General features: G+C 36.6%; 1 protein-coding gene across 1 annotated transcript; it reads right to left on the bottom strand.

Annotated features, from left to right (window-relative positions):
* Nucleotides 1-1,410: 1,410 nt before the first annotated feature.
* LOC128509785 (U3 small nucleolar ribonucleoprotein protein IMP4-like) lies at nt 1,411-21,296 on the bottom strand. The gene is made up of 9 exons (XM_053481621.1): nt 21,213-21,296; nt 11,572-11,680; nt 10,125-10,208; nt 4,686-4,795; nt 4,425-4,557; nt 4,175-4,329; nt 2,700-2,794; nt 1,903-1,976; nt 1,411-1,537 (listed from the first exon to the last, which is right to left on the bottom strand). Exons 1-9 carry the CDS (start codon nt 21,213-21,215, stop codon nt 1,425-1,427), a joined length of 876 nt encoding a protein of 291 aa, XP_053337596.1. The 5' UTR covers nt 21,216-21,296; the 3' UTR covers nt 1,411-1,424.
* Between the last annotated feature and the right edge of the window lie 216 nt (nt 21,297-21,512).

The raw sequence follows: 21,512 nt of genomic DNA on the forward strand, positions 1-21,512 counted from the left end.
CCACCCCATTTTGCTTTTACTGTACGTGCACAGTTAAATCAGTATTTTCCAGGACATTGACCGGGACAATGCAGACCTCATGAATGGCCTCCAAGAAGTCTAACTCTCACTCAATGTGATTTTTTTTTCTTTATGTGCGGCGAGGTCAAGGGTGGGGTGTACATAACAAAGCCTTGCACACTGGAGGACTTGGAGGCACGGATTCAGGAGGTTCTCAGCAATATCGCAAACGACTTTCTTCGGAAGACTGGTTGGCGCCACCAATGTTTAAAGATTTGCTTTCATTTTCCTATGTAATAAAGCACAATATATTTAAATAAATTTGTATTAGAAAAATGGACATTACCAATTTTATTGCCAACTTTTAACTTACCCTGTCTTACATTGTATTTTATGACTTTTGAATTCCGGATTCTGTTTGGGCAGAAGGTGTTGATTAAGAAACTTGTACAATAAAGGCAGCACATTAACAGATTGGACAGGTTTAATCTTTGATGATGTTTATTGCAAAAAAGACAAATCTTCACAGTCAAAGATTTCCAAACTGGAAATGTATCGTTTTTCTGAGGTAAAAAAAAAAAAAAAAAAAAAAAAACGTACATTTCCCATAGCAAAGAAACTCCAAAATGAGATCTCATCTTAATCTCTTCTTCGTCTCTTAAACAAAAATGAGTTATCTTTGAGACTTGAATGAGATTAAGGCATTGCATCTTCTTAAAGGTGTCTAAAATGTCTCATTACCTCTAAATTTTAGAGATAGTTTACATTTGTCTTGTGCGACTCACATATTTTGTTTGTTTCCCCAAAGCAATGTTTAAAGTACACGAAGTATAAAGTACTTGTAAACTGTGCATTTGGGTTTTCTGATATGTTGTGTAGAATTAAACTCACTTTTTAAAAAAAAATGTACATTTGACTACTGACAATGCAAAAATGTAGAACTCACAAAATGCACATATTGATGTATATTATGTCTTTGATACAAAGTGCATGTTTGCTGACGGAGAGGGTTATCACGTGTCACTTTATTTGAACCTGCGTAGTTAATGTATGCATTTTTATTAGTATTGTCACACGTGATCTTATAAATCTGTTCTATTTTTTGCCTATATGATCCTTTTAAAGAATTTTGCTTAGTCGTGTGTGTATAGTTAGTTAAAATGAAGAAAATTTAGTTCTTTATATTGAAGAATATATTGTGCTGAAAAAATGTCATTCAATATTGCACAACCCTGACTCATATACAGTATATTTATTAGAACTTTTTTTATATACTTCATCTTACTCTCTTAGGGGATGGTTAGTAGGTTGGATCTCTAAAATGTTTTTCTGTGTCTCGGTTTGTGTCTGTTATGTCTTTGTTTCTCCTAAGTGAGCTTTAAAAGAAATAGAAAAGACTGTTTAAAAAAAAAAAAAAAGTTTATTTACTCCACACTTAAAACTTTCCTCTTTTTGGCTGTGCGTGTGTAGGCATGATGACGCCACTCCACATCCGCAGTGCTCTCGTTGTCCAGAGTGCCCAGCTTGATCATGTACACTGTGGACGAGTTAGAAAAGACAAAACCACTTGCGTTAATGCTGTTTGTGTCTCTATTTACAACATAAAACTGGATCTTCATATTTACCTTCCTAATTTTAATTTTTTTTAAAAGCACACAGGAAATAAAATAATACGCTCTCTAAATACAAAGTGCACAAATGTGACTGAACTTTACCAAGTCTACTTATACTTTTTACTTAAAATAAATACAGCTTCTGAATTGATATAATTTCTAATACAAAAAAAAAAAAAAAACTGTACCAACTACATAATAAATGTGTTACAAATCTAAAATAAAAATTCTTCTTGTTGTTGTTTAATGATGCAAACTTTAATCTACGGCTGGTAAGTGAGAAACTTACGTTTCATTTCAAACCGAGGTCCGACTTCAGTCAACTCAACATTCTTGTGGTCGGTTTTCTTGTAAACGTGGTGCCTGAAACATACGTAACAACAACTGAAATGCTTTTCTCATTGAAATAGTTGAGTTTAGTAGGAAAAAATCTGTATTTTTCAAAAAGAATTGAACAATTTCTAGAAACATAACTGCAGGCAGCAATTACGGGGGCCAAGCACTTTTTTTTTAAAAACCATAAGCACTTGTTCGAGAAAGATATACTAAATTAGGAAGTGAAATCGAAAGCTATTGCTGTGGTCTTACCATTTTTCAGTAAAACCCAAAGCCTCTTTATTAACATCAAGTAACAAAAATCCAAATTTCATGATTTCTGGACGAAATGTTATATTTGAGGAAAAACTAATAGGCTTTCCTTCAACTCAAAAAATATATTCTCGAAAATAATCTATTCCTTCAACAAACTTCTGCACCTTCCAGGAAAACAAAAATCAAGACTTTAAGGTTGAGTTATGCAATGCGAATTAGAGCTAAAATTAAGCTAAAACATTTCTCTCTCTCGTATATATGCTTGAAGGACGTACATGTCATGTGCACGGGCAACCTAGACAGTCCGTTCGTTAATACACAAGTGTACAAGCAGTTTTTTTCCCCATAGTTTAAATAAATTAATAGAAACTAGAGACACCTTGTCAATGACAATGACAAAAGAAGAACGGTGAAAAGCGTGAACAGTTGAACTACATGTGAACTTTACTGACGAACTCCAAACCATATTACCGCAACAAGACCACACTTGATTACCTGAAGGAGATGAAATCATTTTGATTGCCGAAGGTAATAACTCGTCTGCTGTCCTCTTTGGGAACGGGAAACAGGTACTTGAGAATGTTGGACACCTGTATGAGGTGAAACATGAGCTTCAAAGTGTACAGACAGCATGAACACCACTCAAGCTTTCCTTAAACCTCAATACATAAACATCATTGACAATACTAAATGAAAACCTTCATGGATGGAAAACGAGTTTCCTCTTAATAAATTACCCAAGTTCCTGAGGTGTCCCAGTGGTCCATCAGCCTCAAACACCAGTCGACACAAAGATTCGGTTCTAAGGACTCTACACTTGTCATGTTGATTGATTTGATGGTAATATTTTATATAATATTTTATATTTTGTAACATAATATTTTCCCATATTATGTATTTTGAACTCAAGACATTATTAAATTTACCAAAAACAAACCCTATAAAACTATTTGAGTTTTTAGCACATATTAACCTGCACCATTGTAGTTCCAACCAGCCTCAAAGACAAGCAACGATTTTAATACAGGTAGTCCCCGACTTACAAACGAGTTCCGTTCCAAGAGCACTTTGGTAAGTCCGATTTGTTCTCAAGTCTGACAAAGTGAGTCTTGTACGCCTGTGGCACGAATATACAATGTAAGGCATACCAATCCACTTGATTAAATCTATGTTCATTTTCCCCAAAAACTGTAACTGCGCCTAAGAAAATGAATCTCACATGTGAAATGTAACAAGTGTTGTCTCTGGACATGTCTCTGTAGTCCCCGACTTACGAACGTAACAAGTGTTGTCTCTGGGAATGTCCTGACTAATCCCTGACTTTTGATCGTACACACAATATATCCGACTTTATACATTTACTTAGACACTAAAAATATTGTATATAATTGTAAATATTATATACAATGCATGGTCTTTTTTCGTACAATACACGTGAGCTACTTCCGCAGTTTATTCACATGTACGATTGTCCGTAAATTCACAATCCGTTTTTATCTGCGGAAAGTCGTGACTCAAATGTTCGCAAGTTGAGGACTACCTGTAGTCGTTTGCTTTTCTAATATTTTGTTAAAAGCTAGACCGTCCTTTGACAGACTTTGGTTCTTATTTTGCATTATATCACAGCTTTAATGAATTCTTGATTCTGATTGGTTAGTCGATTAATTGTTAATAACAGCAGCTCTGACAACTAATTAGAAATAATTTAGTACATCATTTTCGTAGTACCAGCTTACATAGGAATTATATGGGTCGCTTTCTGTATGGAGGATGTTTACTTTAGGGGATTTTAAGAAAGGAGTCTCCAGTGTCAGCACTTGCAATGGAGAACTTCATGCTTCTTAAGTTGCATTTGTTTTAAGACCACTGGGAAACGCTGATAGTCAAACTGTTATTTTATAAAATGTAAAAATATGTTTGGTTTTGTTGATGAGATGACACACGAGGTTCTGGTACAGTACGCGACTCACCCGTCTGCCGAGTCGGGAGGTGAAGTTGTTAAAGATGAGGTGAGGGAAGGCCTCGGACATGGTGCCGATGTCCGGGATGTCGTGCCTCATCACTACGTTGTACAGAGTGAAATACGCCGTCGGACCGAAAGGCAAGTGGGACACGATCAATCCATCTAAACACACAAACGGCACACGGGCGCTCGGTGAACATGCAAGAGAACGTGATTCAGGGGGGTTTTACGGGTTCGTGACTCTCTTTTAAACGTACCAGGCTGTCCTCTGGTTTCGTGCACTATCACAAGATCAGTCACGTTATTAGCCTTGCACGCATGTACGAGTGTGTCGACTTCATGGTTTCCTCTGTTCATGCGCTGGGCCCCGGGGAATATCAGCTTCACTTCCTGTGGTTAAGAAACACCAAAGACTTAAACATTAGGTGTAAGTGTGTGTGGTGCAAGTGTGTGAAACGTAAGCACATCAACAAAATACATATCGTGCTTAAAATAATTAAAATTCATATAATAGGAACCTTGGCGAACATCTTGAGTCTGGAGCTCGGGTCTCTGGACGTCGTCACCATCACTTTAGGGTCCTCCACTCCGGCCCACTTGTACTCGTCGTCCATATGTGAACTGACGCCTAGGAAGAGCAAGCGTGTGCGCACGCACACACACACACAGGTTGGTTTAGGATGGTGATGGAAAAAAAAATAAATGTTTCACCTGCACCTTGTTTGTGTCTCTCAAACATCAGCGTCAGAGTTTCCTCTGGACTGACGCATAGACTGCATTACATGGGGGGAGTACACACAAGTTTTTATTTTTTTAATAAAATAAATAAATCAAATTTTAAACACACCGATGAATCCAAAATCCCTCTCTAACCCCTGATCTGGTGTGTGTGAAACAACTGACTGCGCACCCTACAAAGTGCACCAGCTTTCCATTTAACAAATCATAATCGCACTCAAAGTTGTGCTGTTGTACTGAATATCGGCATGGCCGTGGTGTCTTCAGTACCCGAGCTGCGTCCTTGTGTCCACGATCACATTGCAGCCATACAACCATATGTATATTAATACAACAGCACAATCTTGAGTGCGTGATATTGCTTAAATACGAGCTACAAGATACACACAAAAAAAATGTTTTTTACAATCTTATCTTGGTAAACCGTATTAGAAGCATGAGATTTCTTTTCTGTTAATCTTCACCACATCAGTAGAGAAATCTGGTTTCAGGCGTCATGTTGAGATGAAGCGTTTACCGACGTTCAGAGATGTGAATAACTGTTGCTTTTAAAAGTCAAGTCAAATTTATTTCTAGCACATTTGAAAACAACCGAAGTTTGATAGGAGTAAAAAAAAAAAAACAACCAGATTTAAACAGCATAAAATGAAAGCAAACAAAATTAATTTAAAGATGTAAATAGTAAATAAAAATCAGTTAGCAACAGTTAATAAACAGTAATCGAATGAAATAATGCATAAATAATTAAATTAAATGAGTAATCAATTAAACTTAAATAACTAAAATAAATAATTTAAAAGAATAAAAGGGATCAAATATCTCAGCCAGGTGTAAAAGCCTTTGAAAAGAAGTGAGCTTTCAGTCTGCAGTTAAAAGTTTCTAATCTAGACCTTGGGACAGAGAGGAGTAACTCAACTGGTCTGAGGATCTGAGATTTCTTGATATTGTACGTGGTTGTAAAAGCTCAGAGATGTACAGAGGTGTAAAGCCATTTAGTGACTTAAAAACAATCACCGGGAGTGAAGTGAAGTGACTTTAATACCAGAGTGATGTGCACCAGTTAAAAGTTTAGCAGCAGAATTTTGGAGAAGCTGTAGACGAGAGAGAGATGACTGACTGATTCCTGTACTGTATATAACACATTACAGTAATCAAGTCGAGATAAAATGAAAGTGTGAATTAATTTCTTAAAATTTGTGAAAGATAAAAAAGGATTAATCTTAGCTAAAATTCTCAGCTGGAAGAAACTAGATCTAACCACTGAGTTTATTCGTTTATCAAATTAAAAATCATCAAATACAGTATTACGCCTAAATTCTGTACAAATGGTTTACAGTACAGTTAAAAATCTTCATCAATTGTTTACAAAGAAATGACCAACTGATCAATTTTTAACACCCAACTAGAGTTGTTACTACAGCTTGCAGCTACTTATGGTGGGTTTAAAACCCTTTTGCCTTTACAACTGCCTTAAGTAAATAAGGTGCTGGAAACATTCCTTAGATATTTTGGATAAAACCGGTGAGACCGACTCGTTTTTCTCGCACCCCCCACGCTGATTTTAGATACGTGCGTTTAACAGGTGTACTTAATGAAGTAATGTAATTATTAACTATTTATTTTTTGTATTTTCCATTCAGGCCACCTTTTTAGAAAAACATTAGGATTGTTGTGTGTGTGTAAAACATTTGGATGTATTTTGGGGAGAAAAAATAAATAGCTTTATAGTTATAAAAATAATAGCTTTATAGTAAATAAAAGCTTAAATAGTTATAAGTTTTAATGAGATGAGTATGTAATGGGGATATGGGATTTAAGGGAACCTGTTATGAAACTTATTATTATTATTATTATTATTATTATTATTTTTTGGACAGTCGCACAGGCCGTGTGTATAGATGCAAAAAAAATTAAACACATCCCTGGCCTTTTTTTTCTTCTGTAAATGTGCATATCTTATCATTGGACGAACTTGAAGAGCATGTTTCTACTGTTCATGAAATTTATTCCTGAGAGAGGAACAATATGGAAGGTGATAAGAACTCCACTCCAGCCTGGCGCTAAGCCCCACCCAGATTTAGAGTTAAACAGAGGCGTTGGTCTACAGGAAGCGATGCGATGCAACAAAAGAGAAAATGCAAATCATCTGTAAACAATAAGGCACCTTGATTTCGCCGTAGTCTTTTTTAAACACACCCTAACGGATTAAAGAAGCAATGATTTTATTTTATTTAAATTAGAAATGTTTACAAGAGCTATCCAGGAAGTTGCGCGCATGTGTGTTAAATACGTCATACTGGAAATTTTCAGAAAATGGACGACTGGATGAAGATATTCCGACAGTGGCTCGACTATTGATTTAACTGTGAGTTTCAGTATTTTTAAAGTTACTGCTTGTCAAGCTAGTTTCTTGAATTCAGCCACACTGCGAGACTAACGTTGCTAACTGCAGCTTGTATTGCAAGTCAAAGCAGGATAATTCCTCAGGCTAATCATTTTAAGAAAGAAAATACCAGAGAACCGATGTGACCTGTTTTAAGCAAACGTTGAATAATAAAAGATCAAATGCAACCGATCTAGAGCTAAATCTTTGGTCTGGGTTTGTTGAGGCAGGATAAACTGTTGTGTCATCTTTTGTGTGGGTGATTTTATGCTAGCCATCTTTGATTCAACCTGTTTAGTCAGATAAAGTTAAAATGTGACAGATATAAAGCTAATTGACCAATGTAGAATGTTTTTGAAGAGCTAAACAAATAGTTGTGTGTGGATGAGTGGTGTGGTGATGTTTTTGGATTGCTTTTTGGTTTTCAACGAGAACTTCCTTGTTATTGAGAAAACAAAAGCAGCGGCAATGTAAAGATCCCAGATGTCACATTATCATGCGAGTAATCGGGAATGCAAATTCTACCATTCTCGTTCCGTGCGGGGGGGAAAAAAAAACGTTACGGTGTATTTAGTACAAATATAAACTCTTATTTCTACCGGAAATGTCATCTTAAAGAACCTAATCTTCTACCGGGTCAACTTACTCTTCTACCGGAAATACGTAGTGGCTAGTTTTAGTTAGCAGACACGTGCGCCGGGCGACAAACTTCAAGGTCATGAGCAGAGCAGGCCATTTTAAAAACGAATAAGACCTACTGTAATGTACTTATATGCGCCTTATTTCGGAGGAAAGACAGATGTTGACCCAAACTAACCCTTTTAAGCTGGATTTGCAATCTGAACCTCCAATGGTGGATTCTGAGCTCAACTTGAGATCCTGTGGCTGTAAGTCTTGCTATTTTATTATTTTCCTGCTTGTTTATCAGATTAGACTCTTAAACTTATATACATGACTTGGAACTCCTTCGATAGTCTTCACTCAACCTTAACCATTTTTCAGGAATAATTAGACCATAGTTTATGAAACTAATTTCACAAGGACCTCATAAGTTTAAAGCTTTTTTACTTATTTAAAAGTACTCCGTACTCCTTAAAAAAACTATAGAGCTAAATATTCTAGCTCACTCATTTTTTTAAAAAGCTAAAGAAAGCTAGGCTAGCTAGTAAAATCTTAATGACAAAAAACTTTTTTTTGTGTTTTGTCTGAAACAAAAAGTGAAAGAGGGGGGTTTGTGGAATGTCAGAATACGAGCTAAAACGTCGCTAAGATCTAAATTTATGTTAGCTTGTTAAAACTTGTTAGGAGAAGCTTTTAAGTTGACCTCCAACAAGTTTAAATTGAGTTCCAACGCGTTCAAGCTGACCTCTAACACGTTTAAGCTGACCTCTAACTAGGGCTGGTCCGAATACCATTTTTTGAGCTTCGAGTATTCGGTAGTGATCAACATCGAATATTCGAAGCTTCGGTGGTCAGTTGTCATGAACTAACCTGAGTAGACCATAACGACGTAGCTTTAGCGGTTAGCCCTTTGTAGCGTGGATGGTAAACCCAAACGCGAAGTAACATGAGTAGGCAGGATAACCACGCAATTGTTTTAAGGATTTTCTCGAATAGGGGGATAAACACAATTTAACCTGCAGCCTATTAACACACACTCAATCTAAAAGCAAACCCAAGAAAGTAAGTACTCACAAATCGGCGAAAGCATCTGAAACGACATGGGCGAACTCAATGACTGAGCGATGTGCCGTGCCATCCTGTCTTCTTTTATGCCTCTGGTTTGCAACAGTATTATTTCCGGGTCCTAGTACCGGTCGCGGACCCAGTGTGTATGACACAAGTTTGCCGCAAGGGCTAGTCATTTACGTGCGAATGAGAACCGTTTCGCAGGGATTGATGTCACGGGTTAAATTTTTTTAGTTTTTTTCCCCCGAATATTCAAATCTGCAAATGAAAAATCGAATGCCATCCCTCCAAACGAAAATATTTAAATATTCTGGTCCAGCCCTACCTCTAATACTTACTCTTTTTTAACCTTTTAGGTAAAGATTCACCTAAATGCCAGAGACTCAATCCTGTGGTGGAACCTATGTCATTTTATTTTATTCAAATAAACACAGCTGTATGATACAAGATCAAATGTATTATTTTGTTCACAACATGATAATGAATCAGTTCATTTACTGAATTTTCAAAGAGAAAAATGGTGTTATGATTCTCTCTTTTCTTTTTTTGCAATTATGCATACATATTTCTATTTTTTATTAGATAAAAAGAAACACAGTCGTTAAAAACTAGTTAATTCCCTTTAATGTCCATTTAAATTTAAATCTTTCAATGATCTTAACTGTCATTTTTGTCATCAAAATTGTAAAAATGTTGCAACATGAATTTGATATGGTTACAGACACTAATGCTTTAATTTAAGCAACAGCTTTTACAGGTCATATGCTTCTAGAAGTTTACACCAATTTTAATATCAATACCAATATCTTAATATCAATAAATTTAAATAATTTGCCCTTTAAATAATTATTGTTTAGAGCGAGACACTGAAATGACCACAAATAATCTTCTCTCAAACAGTTAAAGTTAGCAACTTTTAATTTTTCAGGAAGCAAGATTGGTCACTTCCATGTCGCATAAACTTTAGAAGTAGCTACACACATTTTCTGTAATATTTGTATAACAATATATATATATATATATATATATATATATATATATATATATATATATTTCCAAATGTAAAAAGTCTGGTCACGTTAAAATGTAAAAGCTTACAAATGCAACAGACATGCGAGAAAAGACAGTAACAGTGATGAAGCTTTACCTTCTCCGCCCTCATCATCGTACTCCAGAAGGTTCTGCAAATTTAAGGCCTGTTTGCGGATCTCGGTAGGAATCAGGCGATTATCTGTGGAGAGAACGAGGCAAATGCATCATTTATCAGCTCAAGATTAGTACGTCAAAGTATCTGATATTGAAAAGGTTACATTATGGACGGGAATCGCCTGGATACAACAACACTTTACACGATATCACAATATCAACGTGCCGATTCGATCTGTATTGTGAAGCAAGAGGAATCATAAATTAAAGTGAAGTTTAATGTCCAATTATTTTATATTTTACTACTTATTTTACATGTGTTTTCTAAATGTTTTGATTGTTTTTATATACCAAAATATGATTAAAGTGTTTGAAATTGGTAATATTTTTGGGTGACTGGAACAGATTATCTGCGTTTAAATGCGTTTTTCTGTGGAAAAATGCGTTTCACAATACGTAATTTCACCTTAAGAACTCGCCTCAGGAACTGATTAAATTCATATCCAGAGGTACCGCTGTACGATATACTTTTTTTTCCCGTTAAATTCTGAACAAACGTTGGAAAGAATTTGCTTCTACCACACACATTGTCAGTGTGTATGGTTTAGAGCACCTGTAGGATAATACAAGATCAAATCTGTAACATTTCACGCAATTCAAATGCATACATATTAAAATAAAAAAATATATATATTGTTTTTTAATCCATATTTGGAGTCAGAGTGGCAATAGATAAATTAGCACGAAAATAAATCACACTATGAGGAAAAAAAAAACAAGTCAGGAAAGAAAAATCACTTTGTGTATACACCAAATGAACCGAGATTAGTTTTATAAAATCATTTATGACACACTGAAAAGAAATCAGGTCGAACTGTCAGATTTAGGGCTCAAGATATATCGATATCAGGGTGAATTAGGTCATGGTAGTTTTCTGAGATATCGTCTGAAACTGGCTGAACTCGACTGAAAATAACTGATGTAAAAAAATAATAAAAACATTTTAAATACAGTGAAACCTTGGCGAGTGTTCTGCAAGTTGAGCAAAGATTTTTAATAAATTTTTACTTGAAAAACGAGCAAGTTTTGGTTAACCGAGTATCATGCATCACGCACGCATGCGCTTCGTTTTGACGCCGAGCGTCATGTGATTGCAACTGAGCCGATGGTTTTTCTCTCTCGCGCGCTGCGGAATTGTGGGTAATCGTGGGTAAAACACACACACTGCTCTGTTGCGATTCTTTTCAAAGATAAATCGTAGGTTAATTTCTTTTTCTTTTTCCTTTACAGCAGTGATGCTGTTAGTGTGTCGCTCACGTGAATGTCATTAGCATAGAGAGGTCTCATTCTTCCTCTCCTTTTACTTCCGTGTGCTTCACACACAAACATACATTACACTTCCTGAATATAAAGTGAAAAATAAGTGCATGTAAGAAAACCTGACTTACCGTCTAATGCAGATTTGAGTTTCTGTTTCTTCTCTTCGATGGAGCGTAGTCTGTCCTCCTGGGCTTTCCTGTACAGGTACTCCTTTCTGAGCCGAGCCTCTCGCCGAATCTGGAACAGAACATGCAATACAAAAGCAACATTAGATAAATAACATCGCACCGAGGCACGGCTCAACATTTTACACAAATATTCTATTATCTGAAAAGATGTCCGACAGAGATGGCACGGTGGCGTAGTGGTCATCACTGTAGCCTCACACCTTCAGACTCTAGGGTTTGATTTCGGCCTCCAGTTTGTGTGTATGGAGTTTGCATGTTCTCCCCTTACTATGGCTTCCTTCCACAGTCCAAAAACAAGTAGATTAGGCTCATTGGCGAACAGTAAAAAGCATTCCGTTGTAGAATTACTGCAGTAATTAACAGATTCTTTATACTTCAACAACCATATGAGAAGGCATGTCCTGTGCCTTGCGAAAAAATACCTTTAGTTTGCTAGGAAGCATAAATAATGAACTGTTGGAGCATTGGAAAAAGCTCATGTTTTCTGAGTTTCTGAGAATGAAGCATCTTTTCCACACATTGAAAGGCCTCCAATTTGCCTCAGCATATGAAGCATTCTCAGCTTACGAGCGAACGAATGCAAACAGTGGCTAAACTGTGCGTACGTCTGAAAACTTGTTCTTCCGTATTTAGTTTTTTATTTAGATTTAGGTCACATGGGTCCCAAAAATGTTATCAAGGAATATAGCAAGAAGAAAAGGGAGGTGTTCTTAGTTCGGTTTTTAAAGCAGGTGATGCCAAGAGGAATCATAAATTAAGGTATAATGTCTATTTATTTCATTTGCGTGTCTTTTCTAAATGTTTTGATTGTTTTTGCAAGCAAAAAAAAAAAAAGATTATAGTGTTGGAACTTGGTAAAATTTTTGTGTGGCTGGAACAAATTACCTGTGTTTCCCAATACAAAAATCCACCTTAAGAACTCGCCTAAGGAATTTCATATCCATTTATATATAAAACGTGCGTGTGTGTGTGTGTATGTATACATGTGTGTGTAATAAACATATTTTATATACGTATATGTAATTATAGGTATACATATACACACACGTTTTATTTATATATAAACACCCCAATTCAATTAAAGATAACTCCTAAAATGTAAAAAAAAAAAAAGAAAAGATTTCTTACAGTTCACATTTACATGAGCTTTGCGACTATGGCTTTAAATGCAAATTATCAACTCGCGCTCCTTTCGCGGAAGCGAATGTGGGCTAGTTGCTTTAAGGTGCAGCCGCTGTTGTCGTTGTGTTTATGGAACACTTCTCGCTGAATAGGAAAAAGAAAAACAAAAGAAGAGGCACAAAAAACTGGAATTGCAAACACGGGCTTCAATCTCTAACGTCTGGTCAAGGATCATGCTCGGGTTTTCCAGGTATTTGGTGCGTGTGTTTTGCTATGGAACGTTGTAGCTATATTAGCTATAGAGCTAGTAGTAGGCGGGTAGTAAACTACCCGCTACTGTAAGGAAATCATAATGGCGGAAAAATCAAACCTGTTTTAAAGGTTTTATCAGGCGTTGGCGGCGGGTCTGAAGCGCACAGAATGAACGTGTGAGATCCCGTTTATTAAGTAGATCTTAATCGTACACTTATAAGCGCGTATTAAAAAAAGGACAGCGCCATCCGTTGGATTTCGAGATGAATTAATGATTTCTTTTTTAATGATATAAGGGTGTTTTTCATTAAAATTTCAAAGTGGACATATCTTCCTGTGGGCCGACTGCGATAAAATAAAGTCTGTATGTTACCTCAAGGTCGACCGAATACACCTTAAAAAAAACCATTAAAATCTGTTCAGTAGCGTTTTTTTTTTTTTACGTGATGCGTGCACAAACAAACTGAGACAAAACTTCAAAACCTTTCCTGAGGTGTTCTATTACTCATCTTACATTACAAATTTTTTTTTTTTTTGCAAATATCTTTAATGTACAGACATGCCACTTTTACAGTTTACTTCTATGTATATATGTGTAAAAATGAAAAGAAAAAAATTAAACAGTCACTATAGCAAACACAATGTGTTGTATGAACATTGCACAAACTCTAACCTCTCCTGTGGCTGAAAAACTACAAAAAAAAAAAAAAAAGGAAAAACTTCTCGTCCAACATCAGTGTCTGACCTAGGTTCAAAGTTATAGTTGATAATTGCAACAAGTATAATATGTGACATACTATGTTTGTACTAAGTGCACTTGGGATACGTTAAACTTTTACTTTGTTATTGTTCATGTCAATTTCAATTTTTTCTATTAAGAGGTATAAGAAACCAACGGAAAAGTAAATCTTTATTTTTGTATTGTCAAAGCAAAGGTGCAGACTTTTATTTTATTCAAGAGTCTCATGCTTGTGAAGCAGATGTAACGTTCTGGAGAAGTCAGTGGGGAAGTGAAGTTTGGTTCTCATTTGGTTCTAACAAATCCGCAGGGGTAGTTATATTAAAAGCTAAATTCAAAGGACACATTCACAGTAAGCATACAGATACTGAAGGAAGATGGATAATTCTACATGTTAGTATTGATTTCTCACAATTTATTATAGTAAATGTTTATGCCACAAATAATAAGCAGAAAAATAATAATCTATTTTTAACAATTGAGGGTAAAATTGAGCAACTGTGTTCTAAATTTCCCTGTGCAGTGATTATTTGGGGTGGAGACTTTAATACAGTTATGGATGAAGAAATAGACCGATGGCCCCCAAAAAGAAAGGAAAAAACATGTGTACTAAAAAATATATGTACAAGATTGGATCTTTTAGATATCTGGAGATATACTTACCCACAGCAAAGAATGTATACCTGGGCTAATAATGATTCGACTAAACAATCTCGTATTGATTTTTGGTTAATCTCTGCAAATAGTGCTAATGATGATAAACTAGTGGGATTTGAAGTTTCAGTGTTAACAGATCATAAAGCTATAATGATTAATATCAATAAAGATGCTGCAAGTCTGACTGGTCCCAAAACGAATTATTGGAAATTAAACAAATCCCTATTAAAGAATGAATTATTTAAAAATAATGTTGCTAAAATTATAGAGAAATATTGGAAAAGGGCATGTGCACTTAATGAATTTGGTCACAACTGGGAACTAATGCAATTTGAAATAAGAAGCACAGCTATAGTTATAGGTAAAACAATTGCTAAGGTTAATAAAGAGAAAGAATACAAATTAATTGAAGAAATAATGAAATTATGTAGTAACAAAATCTAATGAATGAAGAGCTTAAGCAGTTGGCTTACTTGCAGTAACAATTAGACAACATTTATGAAGAAAAAGCTAGAGGTGCCTTTATAAGGAGTAGACAGAAGTGGCTTGAACACAGTGAGAAAAATACGAAATATTTTTTTAATCTAGAAAAACGTAATAATAAATTATCATCTGTGCGTAAACTTATGATTAATAATAAAATATGTGAAAATAATAAAGAAATTGCTAAATATGTCACCCAGTTTTATAGGAATCTTTACACTCCAGAACCCTATGATGACAAAAAAACAGATTTGTTTTTGAATAAAATAGCTGATACAACAACAAAAAAGATAAATGATGATTTTAAACTATTTTGTGACAAGGATATTAGTTATGAAGAGATTAAAAATTGTATAGTAGGCTTGAAGGAGAATCTCCAGGGAATGACGGGCTTACAAGCGAATTCTATAAGATGTTCAATGTTCTTTTAACTCCTTTTTTAGCAGCTATGTTTAAAGAATCAGTTGCATGTGAGGAATTACCTGTAACTCTAAGACAAGGTCTTATTACATTGATCCCGAAGCCTAATAAGGATAAACTTTACATCGATAACTGGAGACCAATTACCCTCCTGAATAATGATGCTAAACTTCTTGCTTTAGTTTTTGCTAGAAGATTAAAAAAAGGTCTGAATGAGATTATTGACGAAGAACTATCAGGGTTCATGACTGGGAGGCATGTAAGCAATAACATTAGGTTAATTTTAGATATGATTGATTACAATTGTTATATACCAACTGATTCATATATCTTATTCATAGATTTTTACAAAGCATTTGATACTGTTGGTCATGAGTTTATGTTCAGATGTATTAAATATTTTGGTTTTGGGGAATATTTTCAGAAAGCTGTTAGAACTATTTACAATGGATGCAAAAGGTCAGTCAAATTATTAGGAGGTACTAGTGGTAGATTTAAGATCAATCGAGGTATACAGCAGGGTAGCCCTTTGTCTCCATTTTTGTTTTTATTAGTTACACAAATTATGGCCCTACATATAAAAAAGGTGAATTTTAAGGTATAAACATATTTGGAAGAATATTCAAATTATCCCAATTAGCTGATTGGAAATATCAAAAGCAATTAACTGTATCACAGAATTTTCCTCAGTGTCAGGGCTTAAAATGAATGTAAACAAATCGGTGCTGTTTCCAATTAAAACATGTAGTTTAACAGAATAACATGGTATTCCTGTTAAACACATAGTTACATACTTGGGTGTTATCATAAATAAAGATGAAAATGAACGCAGTGTGCTCAATTTCCAGCCCATAATAAACAAAACTAAGACAAGATTTAATATCTGGCTTCAAAGAGATTTATCCTTGAATGGGAGGGTTTTACTATCCAAAGCAGAAGGGATATCAAGATCTGTCTATGTGTCTTTAGCTTTGGATATGCCATCTAAGGTGTACAAAGAATTAGACAAATTGTTGTTTAATTTTTATGGAGGAATAAGCATCACTATTTGAGAAAAGAAATAATATGTAAACAAAAGAGCCAAGGTGGATTATCTGTGCTCAGATTTGAAACTTTAAATAATACATTCTAGGTTAATTGGTTAATTAAATTTATGAAAGAAAAGGATAGCATGTGGTATACATTTCCAAAACATGTGTTCGACATGATGGGTGGCATAGATCTATTATTGAGATGTGATTTTAAAATTGATAAACTACCTGTAAAGTTAGCCAACTTTCACAAGCAAGCTTTATTGGCCTGGATGCTGGTATATAAACACAATTTCTTCCCGAATAAATATATTATTTTGAATAATAGATGTCTTAAATATGAGTCTCTTTTCTATAAAAATTGGTATGAAAATGATATTGTGTTTGTTAAACAACTTTTAAATTCAAATGCTAATTTATTAGCGTAAAAACGAATTTTTGGAAAAATTTGGTTTCTCTGTTACTCCAAAAGAGTATGCAATTGTGTTTGATGCCATACCTCACTCAGTTATACAGTTTGTAAGATCTTGTGGAAGTAATTCTTTTAAGGTAATGTATGTTAAAGAAAGTTTTTTTTTAGGAGGCATAGATATTCTTAAACAAAGTTATACAAATAAATTTCTAAGAAATATTATAACAGGAGATACAATTACTCATAAGTGTGTAAAGTGGACCAGTGTCTTTGGAGAGATAGATTGGAATAAAGCCTGGCGTGTCTGTGATATGTTCTAGACACGCCAGGCTTTATTCCAATCTATCTCTCCAAAGACACTGGTCCACTTTACACACTTATGAGTAATTTTATCTCCTGTTATAATATTTCTTAGAAATATGACTATGATATCGTGTCTGTGATATGTTCTAATGCAACCACGGGGGGGCGCAATCCAGTGTCTTCTTGTGCCAGTCCCAAGTCTGGATAAATGCAGAGGGTTGTGTCAGGAAGGGCATCCGACGTAAAACATTTGCCAAATCAACAATGCGAATCAAGAATATAATTCCCATACCGGATCGGTCGTGGCCCGGGTTAACAACGACCGCCACTGGTGCCGTTGACCTACAAGGTGCTGGTGGAAATTGGGCTACTGTTGGTCGAAGAAGGAGAGGAGGAAGGCGTGTTCGTAAGCAGAGAGAGAAGAGGAAAGGCAGGAGTTTAGAAGTGATAGTAGGGACTTTGAATGTTGGGACCATGACAGGAAAGGGAAGAGAGTTAGTTGATATGATGCAGAGAAGAAAGGTGGATATACTGTGTGTCCAGGAGACCAGGTGGAAAGGTAGCAAGGCCAGAAGCTTAGGATCAGGGTTCAAATTGTTTTACCATGGTGTGGATAGGAAAAGAAATGGAGTAGGAGTTATCCTAAAAGAGGAGTTTGTAAGGAATGTTCTAGAGGTGAAGAGAGTATCAGATAGGGTGATGAGTCTGAAGCTGGAAATTGAAGGAATAATGTTCAATGTTGTAAGTGGTTATGCCCCACAGGTAGGATGTGAGGTAAAAGAGAAGGAGAAATTCTGGAGTGAGTTAGATGAAGTGATGCAGAGCATCCCCAGAGGTGAAAGAGTGGTGATTGGTGCAGACTTCAATGGACATGTTGGGGAAGGAAACAGAGGTGATGAAAATGTGATGGGCAGGTTTGGTCTTCAGGACAGGAATGTAGAAGGACAGATGGTGGTGGACTTTGCAAAGAGGATGGAAATGGCAGTAGTAAATACTTTCTTCCAGAAGAGGCAGGAACATAGGGTGACATATAAGAGTGGAGGCAGAAGCACTCAGGTCGACTACATCTTGTGTCGACGTTGTAACCTGAAAGAGATCAGTGACTGCAAAGTGTTGGTAGGGGAGAGTGTAGCCAGACAACACAGAATGGTGGTGTGTAAAATAACCCTGGTGGTGAGGAAGGCGAAAAGGACAAAGGCAGAGCAGAGGACAAAGTGGTGGAAGCTGAGAAAGGAAGAATGTTGTGAAGTCTTTAGGGAGGAGTTGAGACAGGCTATGGGTGGTCAGGAGGTGCTTTCAGTTGACTGGACAACTACAGCCAATGTGATCAGGGAGACAGGTAGGAGGGTACTTGGTGTATCATCAGGTAAGGGGAAAGTGGACAAGGAGACTTGGTGGTGGAATGAGGAAGTCCAGGAGTGTATACAGGGAAAAAGGCTAGCTAAGAAGAAGTGGGACACTGAGAGGACTGAAGAGAGTAGACAGGAGTACAGGGAGATGCAGAGTAAGGTGAAGGTAGAGGTGGGAAAGAGGCGGACTTGTATGCTAGGCTTGACAGTAAGGAGGGAGAGGTGGATCTGTACAGGTTGGCAAGGCAGAGAGATAGAGATGGGAAGGATGTGCAGCAGGTTAGAGTGATTAAAGATAGAGATGGAAATGTACTGACAGATGCCAGGAGGGTGATGGGAAGATGGAAGGACTACTTTAAGGAGTTGATGAATGAGGAAAACGAAAGAGAACAAAGAGTAGAAGAGGTGACTGTTGTGGAACAGGAAGTAGCAAATATTAGTAGAAGTGAGGTGAGAAGGGCGTTGAAGGGGATGAAAAGTGGAAAGGCTGTTGGTCCTGATGACATACCTGTGGAGGTATGGAAGTGCTTAGGAGAGATGGCAGTAGAGTTTTTGACAAGTTTGTTTAACAACATCTATGAGAGTGAGAGGATTACAGAGGAATGGAGGAGAAGTGTATTGGTGCCAATTTTTAAGAACAAGGGAGATGTGCAAAGCTGTGGCAATTATAGAGGTATAAAGCTAATGAGCCAGACAATGAAGCTGTGGGAAAGAGTAGTGGAAGCTAGGTTAAGGGCAGAGGTGAGCATTTGTGAGCAGCAATATGGTTTTATGCCTAGAAAGAGTACATCAGATGCAGTATTTGCTTTGAGGATGCTGGCGGAGAAGTACAGAGAAGGTAACAGGGAGTTGCATTGTGTCTTTTTAGATTTAGAGAAAGCGTATGACAGGGTGCCAAGAGAGGAGCTGTGGTATTGTATGAGGAAGTCTGGAGTGGCAGAGAAGTATGTTAGAGTGGTGCAGGACATGTATGAGAGCTGTAAGACAGTGGTAAGATGTGCTGTAGGTGTGACAGAAGAGTTCAAGGTGGAGGTGGGTCTGCATCAAGGATCGGCTCTAAGCCCCTTTTTGTTTGCTCTGGTGATGGACAGGATGACAGATGAGGTAAGACAGGAGTCCCCATGGACTATGATGTTTGCAGATGACATTGTGCTCTGTAGCGAGAGCAGGGAACAGGTGGAGGAAAATTTGGAGAGGTGGAGGTATGCTCTGGAAAGCAGAGGAATGAAGGTTAACCGCAGCAAGACGGAATACATGTGTGTAAATGAGAGGGACTCAGGAGGATCGGTGAGGCTACAGGGAGCAGAGGTAAAGAAGGTGCAGGATTTTAAGTACTTAGGGTCAACGGTCCAGAGCAACGGAGAGTGTGAAAAGGAGGTGAAGAGGCGGGTACAGGCAGGTTGGAATGGGTGGAGAAAAGTGTCAGGTGTGTTGTGCGATAAAAGAGTATCAGCGAGAATGAAAGGAAAAGTGTACAGGACAGTGGTGAGACCAGCGATGCTCTACGGCTTAGAGACAGTGGCGCTGAAGAAAAGACAGGAGGCAGAGTTGGAGGTAGCAGAGCTGAAGATGTTGAGGTTCTCTTTGGGAGTGACAAGGATGGATAGGATCAAGAATAAGTTTATCAGTAGGACAACCCACGTTAGATGTTTTGGAGATAAAGTCAGAGAGGCCAGATTGAGGTGGTTTGGGCATGTTCAGAGGAGAGATGGTGGATATATCGGTAGAAGGATGCTGAGGTTGGAACTGCCAGGCAGGAGGTCTAGAGGAAGACCAAAGAGGAGATTTATGGATGCAGTGAGAGAGGACATGAAGTTAGTTGGTGTGAGAGAAGAGGATGCAGAGGATAGGGTTAGATGGAGGCAGATGATTCGCTGTGGCGACCCCTGAAAGGGAACAGCCGAAAGACAAAGAAGAAGAAGTGTCTGTGATATGTTCTGTTTAAACAATAAAGTAAAAGAGGTTACATTCAAAATTTTACATGATATATTCCCAGCTAAAAGTGTATTAGAGAGATTTAATTTGGAAATTGATTACTCTTGTGATTTTTGTTAGGGGGAAAAAAGAATCTATTATCCATCTGTTCTGTAATTGTGCATTCACAAGGATTTTCTGGGTGGATATGGAAAATTTTATTAGAAGGAAAACAAATATTATTTTCATGTTAAATAATTTTGATATATGAATGTATTATTCTAATGAAATTAATAATAATAATAATTTCATTTTGCTTGTACAACTCCTTATTATTGTGGAAAAATTTCACATTCATAAGAAGAAATGGTCAGGATCCAAGCCTAACTTCAGTCACTTCCTTCAAGAAATTAAGGACTACTGCACCAGTTTGGAAAACATTATTAACAAGAAAGCAATAAAGACCTGTGGACTTTTTCAGAAATTCACAATTTTTTGATTAAAGAAGAAATTATCTATCTGACATATATTATGTAAATAGTTGTATACTGTTGTATATTTTGTTTTGTACGTAATAAAAAATAAATAAATAAATAAAAATAAGAAAATCAGTGTCTGACCTCACAAATGCCCTTTTATAGATGCAAAGGGGGCGGGGCCAACCTTATATTAAATCAGATGCTACTCAACTTCAAATGCACGTGAAGGCCGGCGAGCGAATACTTTTGGCAATAGTGTATATATTCGCAACCTACGCACGGCGCTAGTACACATACTCTCACAATCGTAAATATCAACGGGTAACGACAAAGATACTTAAAGACCAACAACAGTTAGCTTCTTAAACGAACATCGTGCAGGTTAACGGTTAACATGAAAATTTAAACTAGATATCGTACCATTTTTGTAAGTTTGTTTCTCAGCTCGCCAACACATGCGGATCCACGCTACGACCTGGTAACTTCCTTCCGGTGCGCTTCAACCGGAAAAGGAATATACGTCATAGAATTACTCGATTTATGTTTATTGTTGATTGTTGTTTATGTTAATTTATGATTTTATATATATGTTTCAGGTTGCTTCCATAAGTGTGAGGAAAATTAACTGAAGCCGTGGCAAAACTTTGGGGTCTCCCCCATGTCCCTATCACAATGGGATTTGTTGAAGGAGGTCCATTGATATTGCTAGCAACATGCTAA

The sequence above is a fragment of the Clarias gariepinus genome, chromosome 21, assembly GCF_024256425.1.
Source record: "Clarias gariepinus isolate MV-2021 ecotype Netherlands chromosome 21, CGAR_prim_01v2, whole genome shotgun sequence".
Lineage (NCBI taxonomy): Eukaryota > Metazoa > Chordata > Actinopteri > Siluriformes > Clariidae > Clarias > Clarias gariepinus.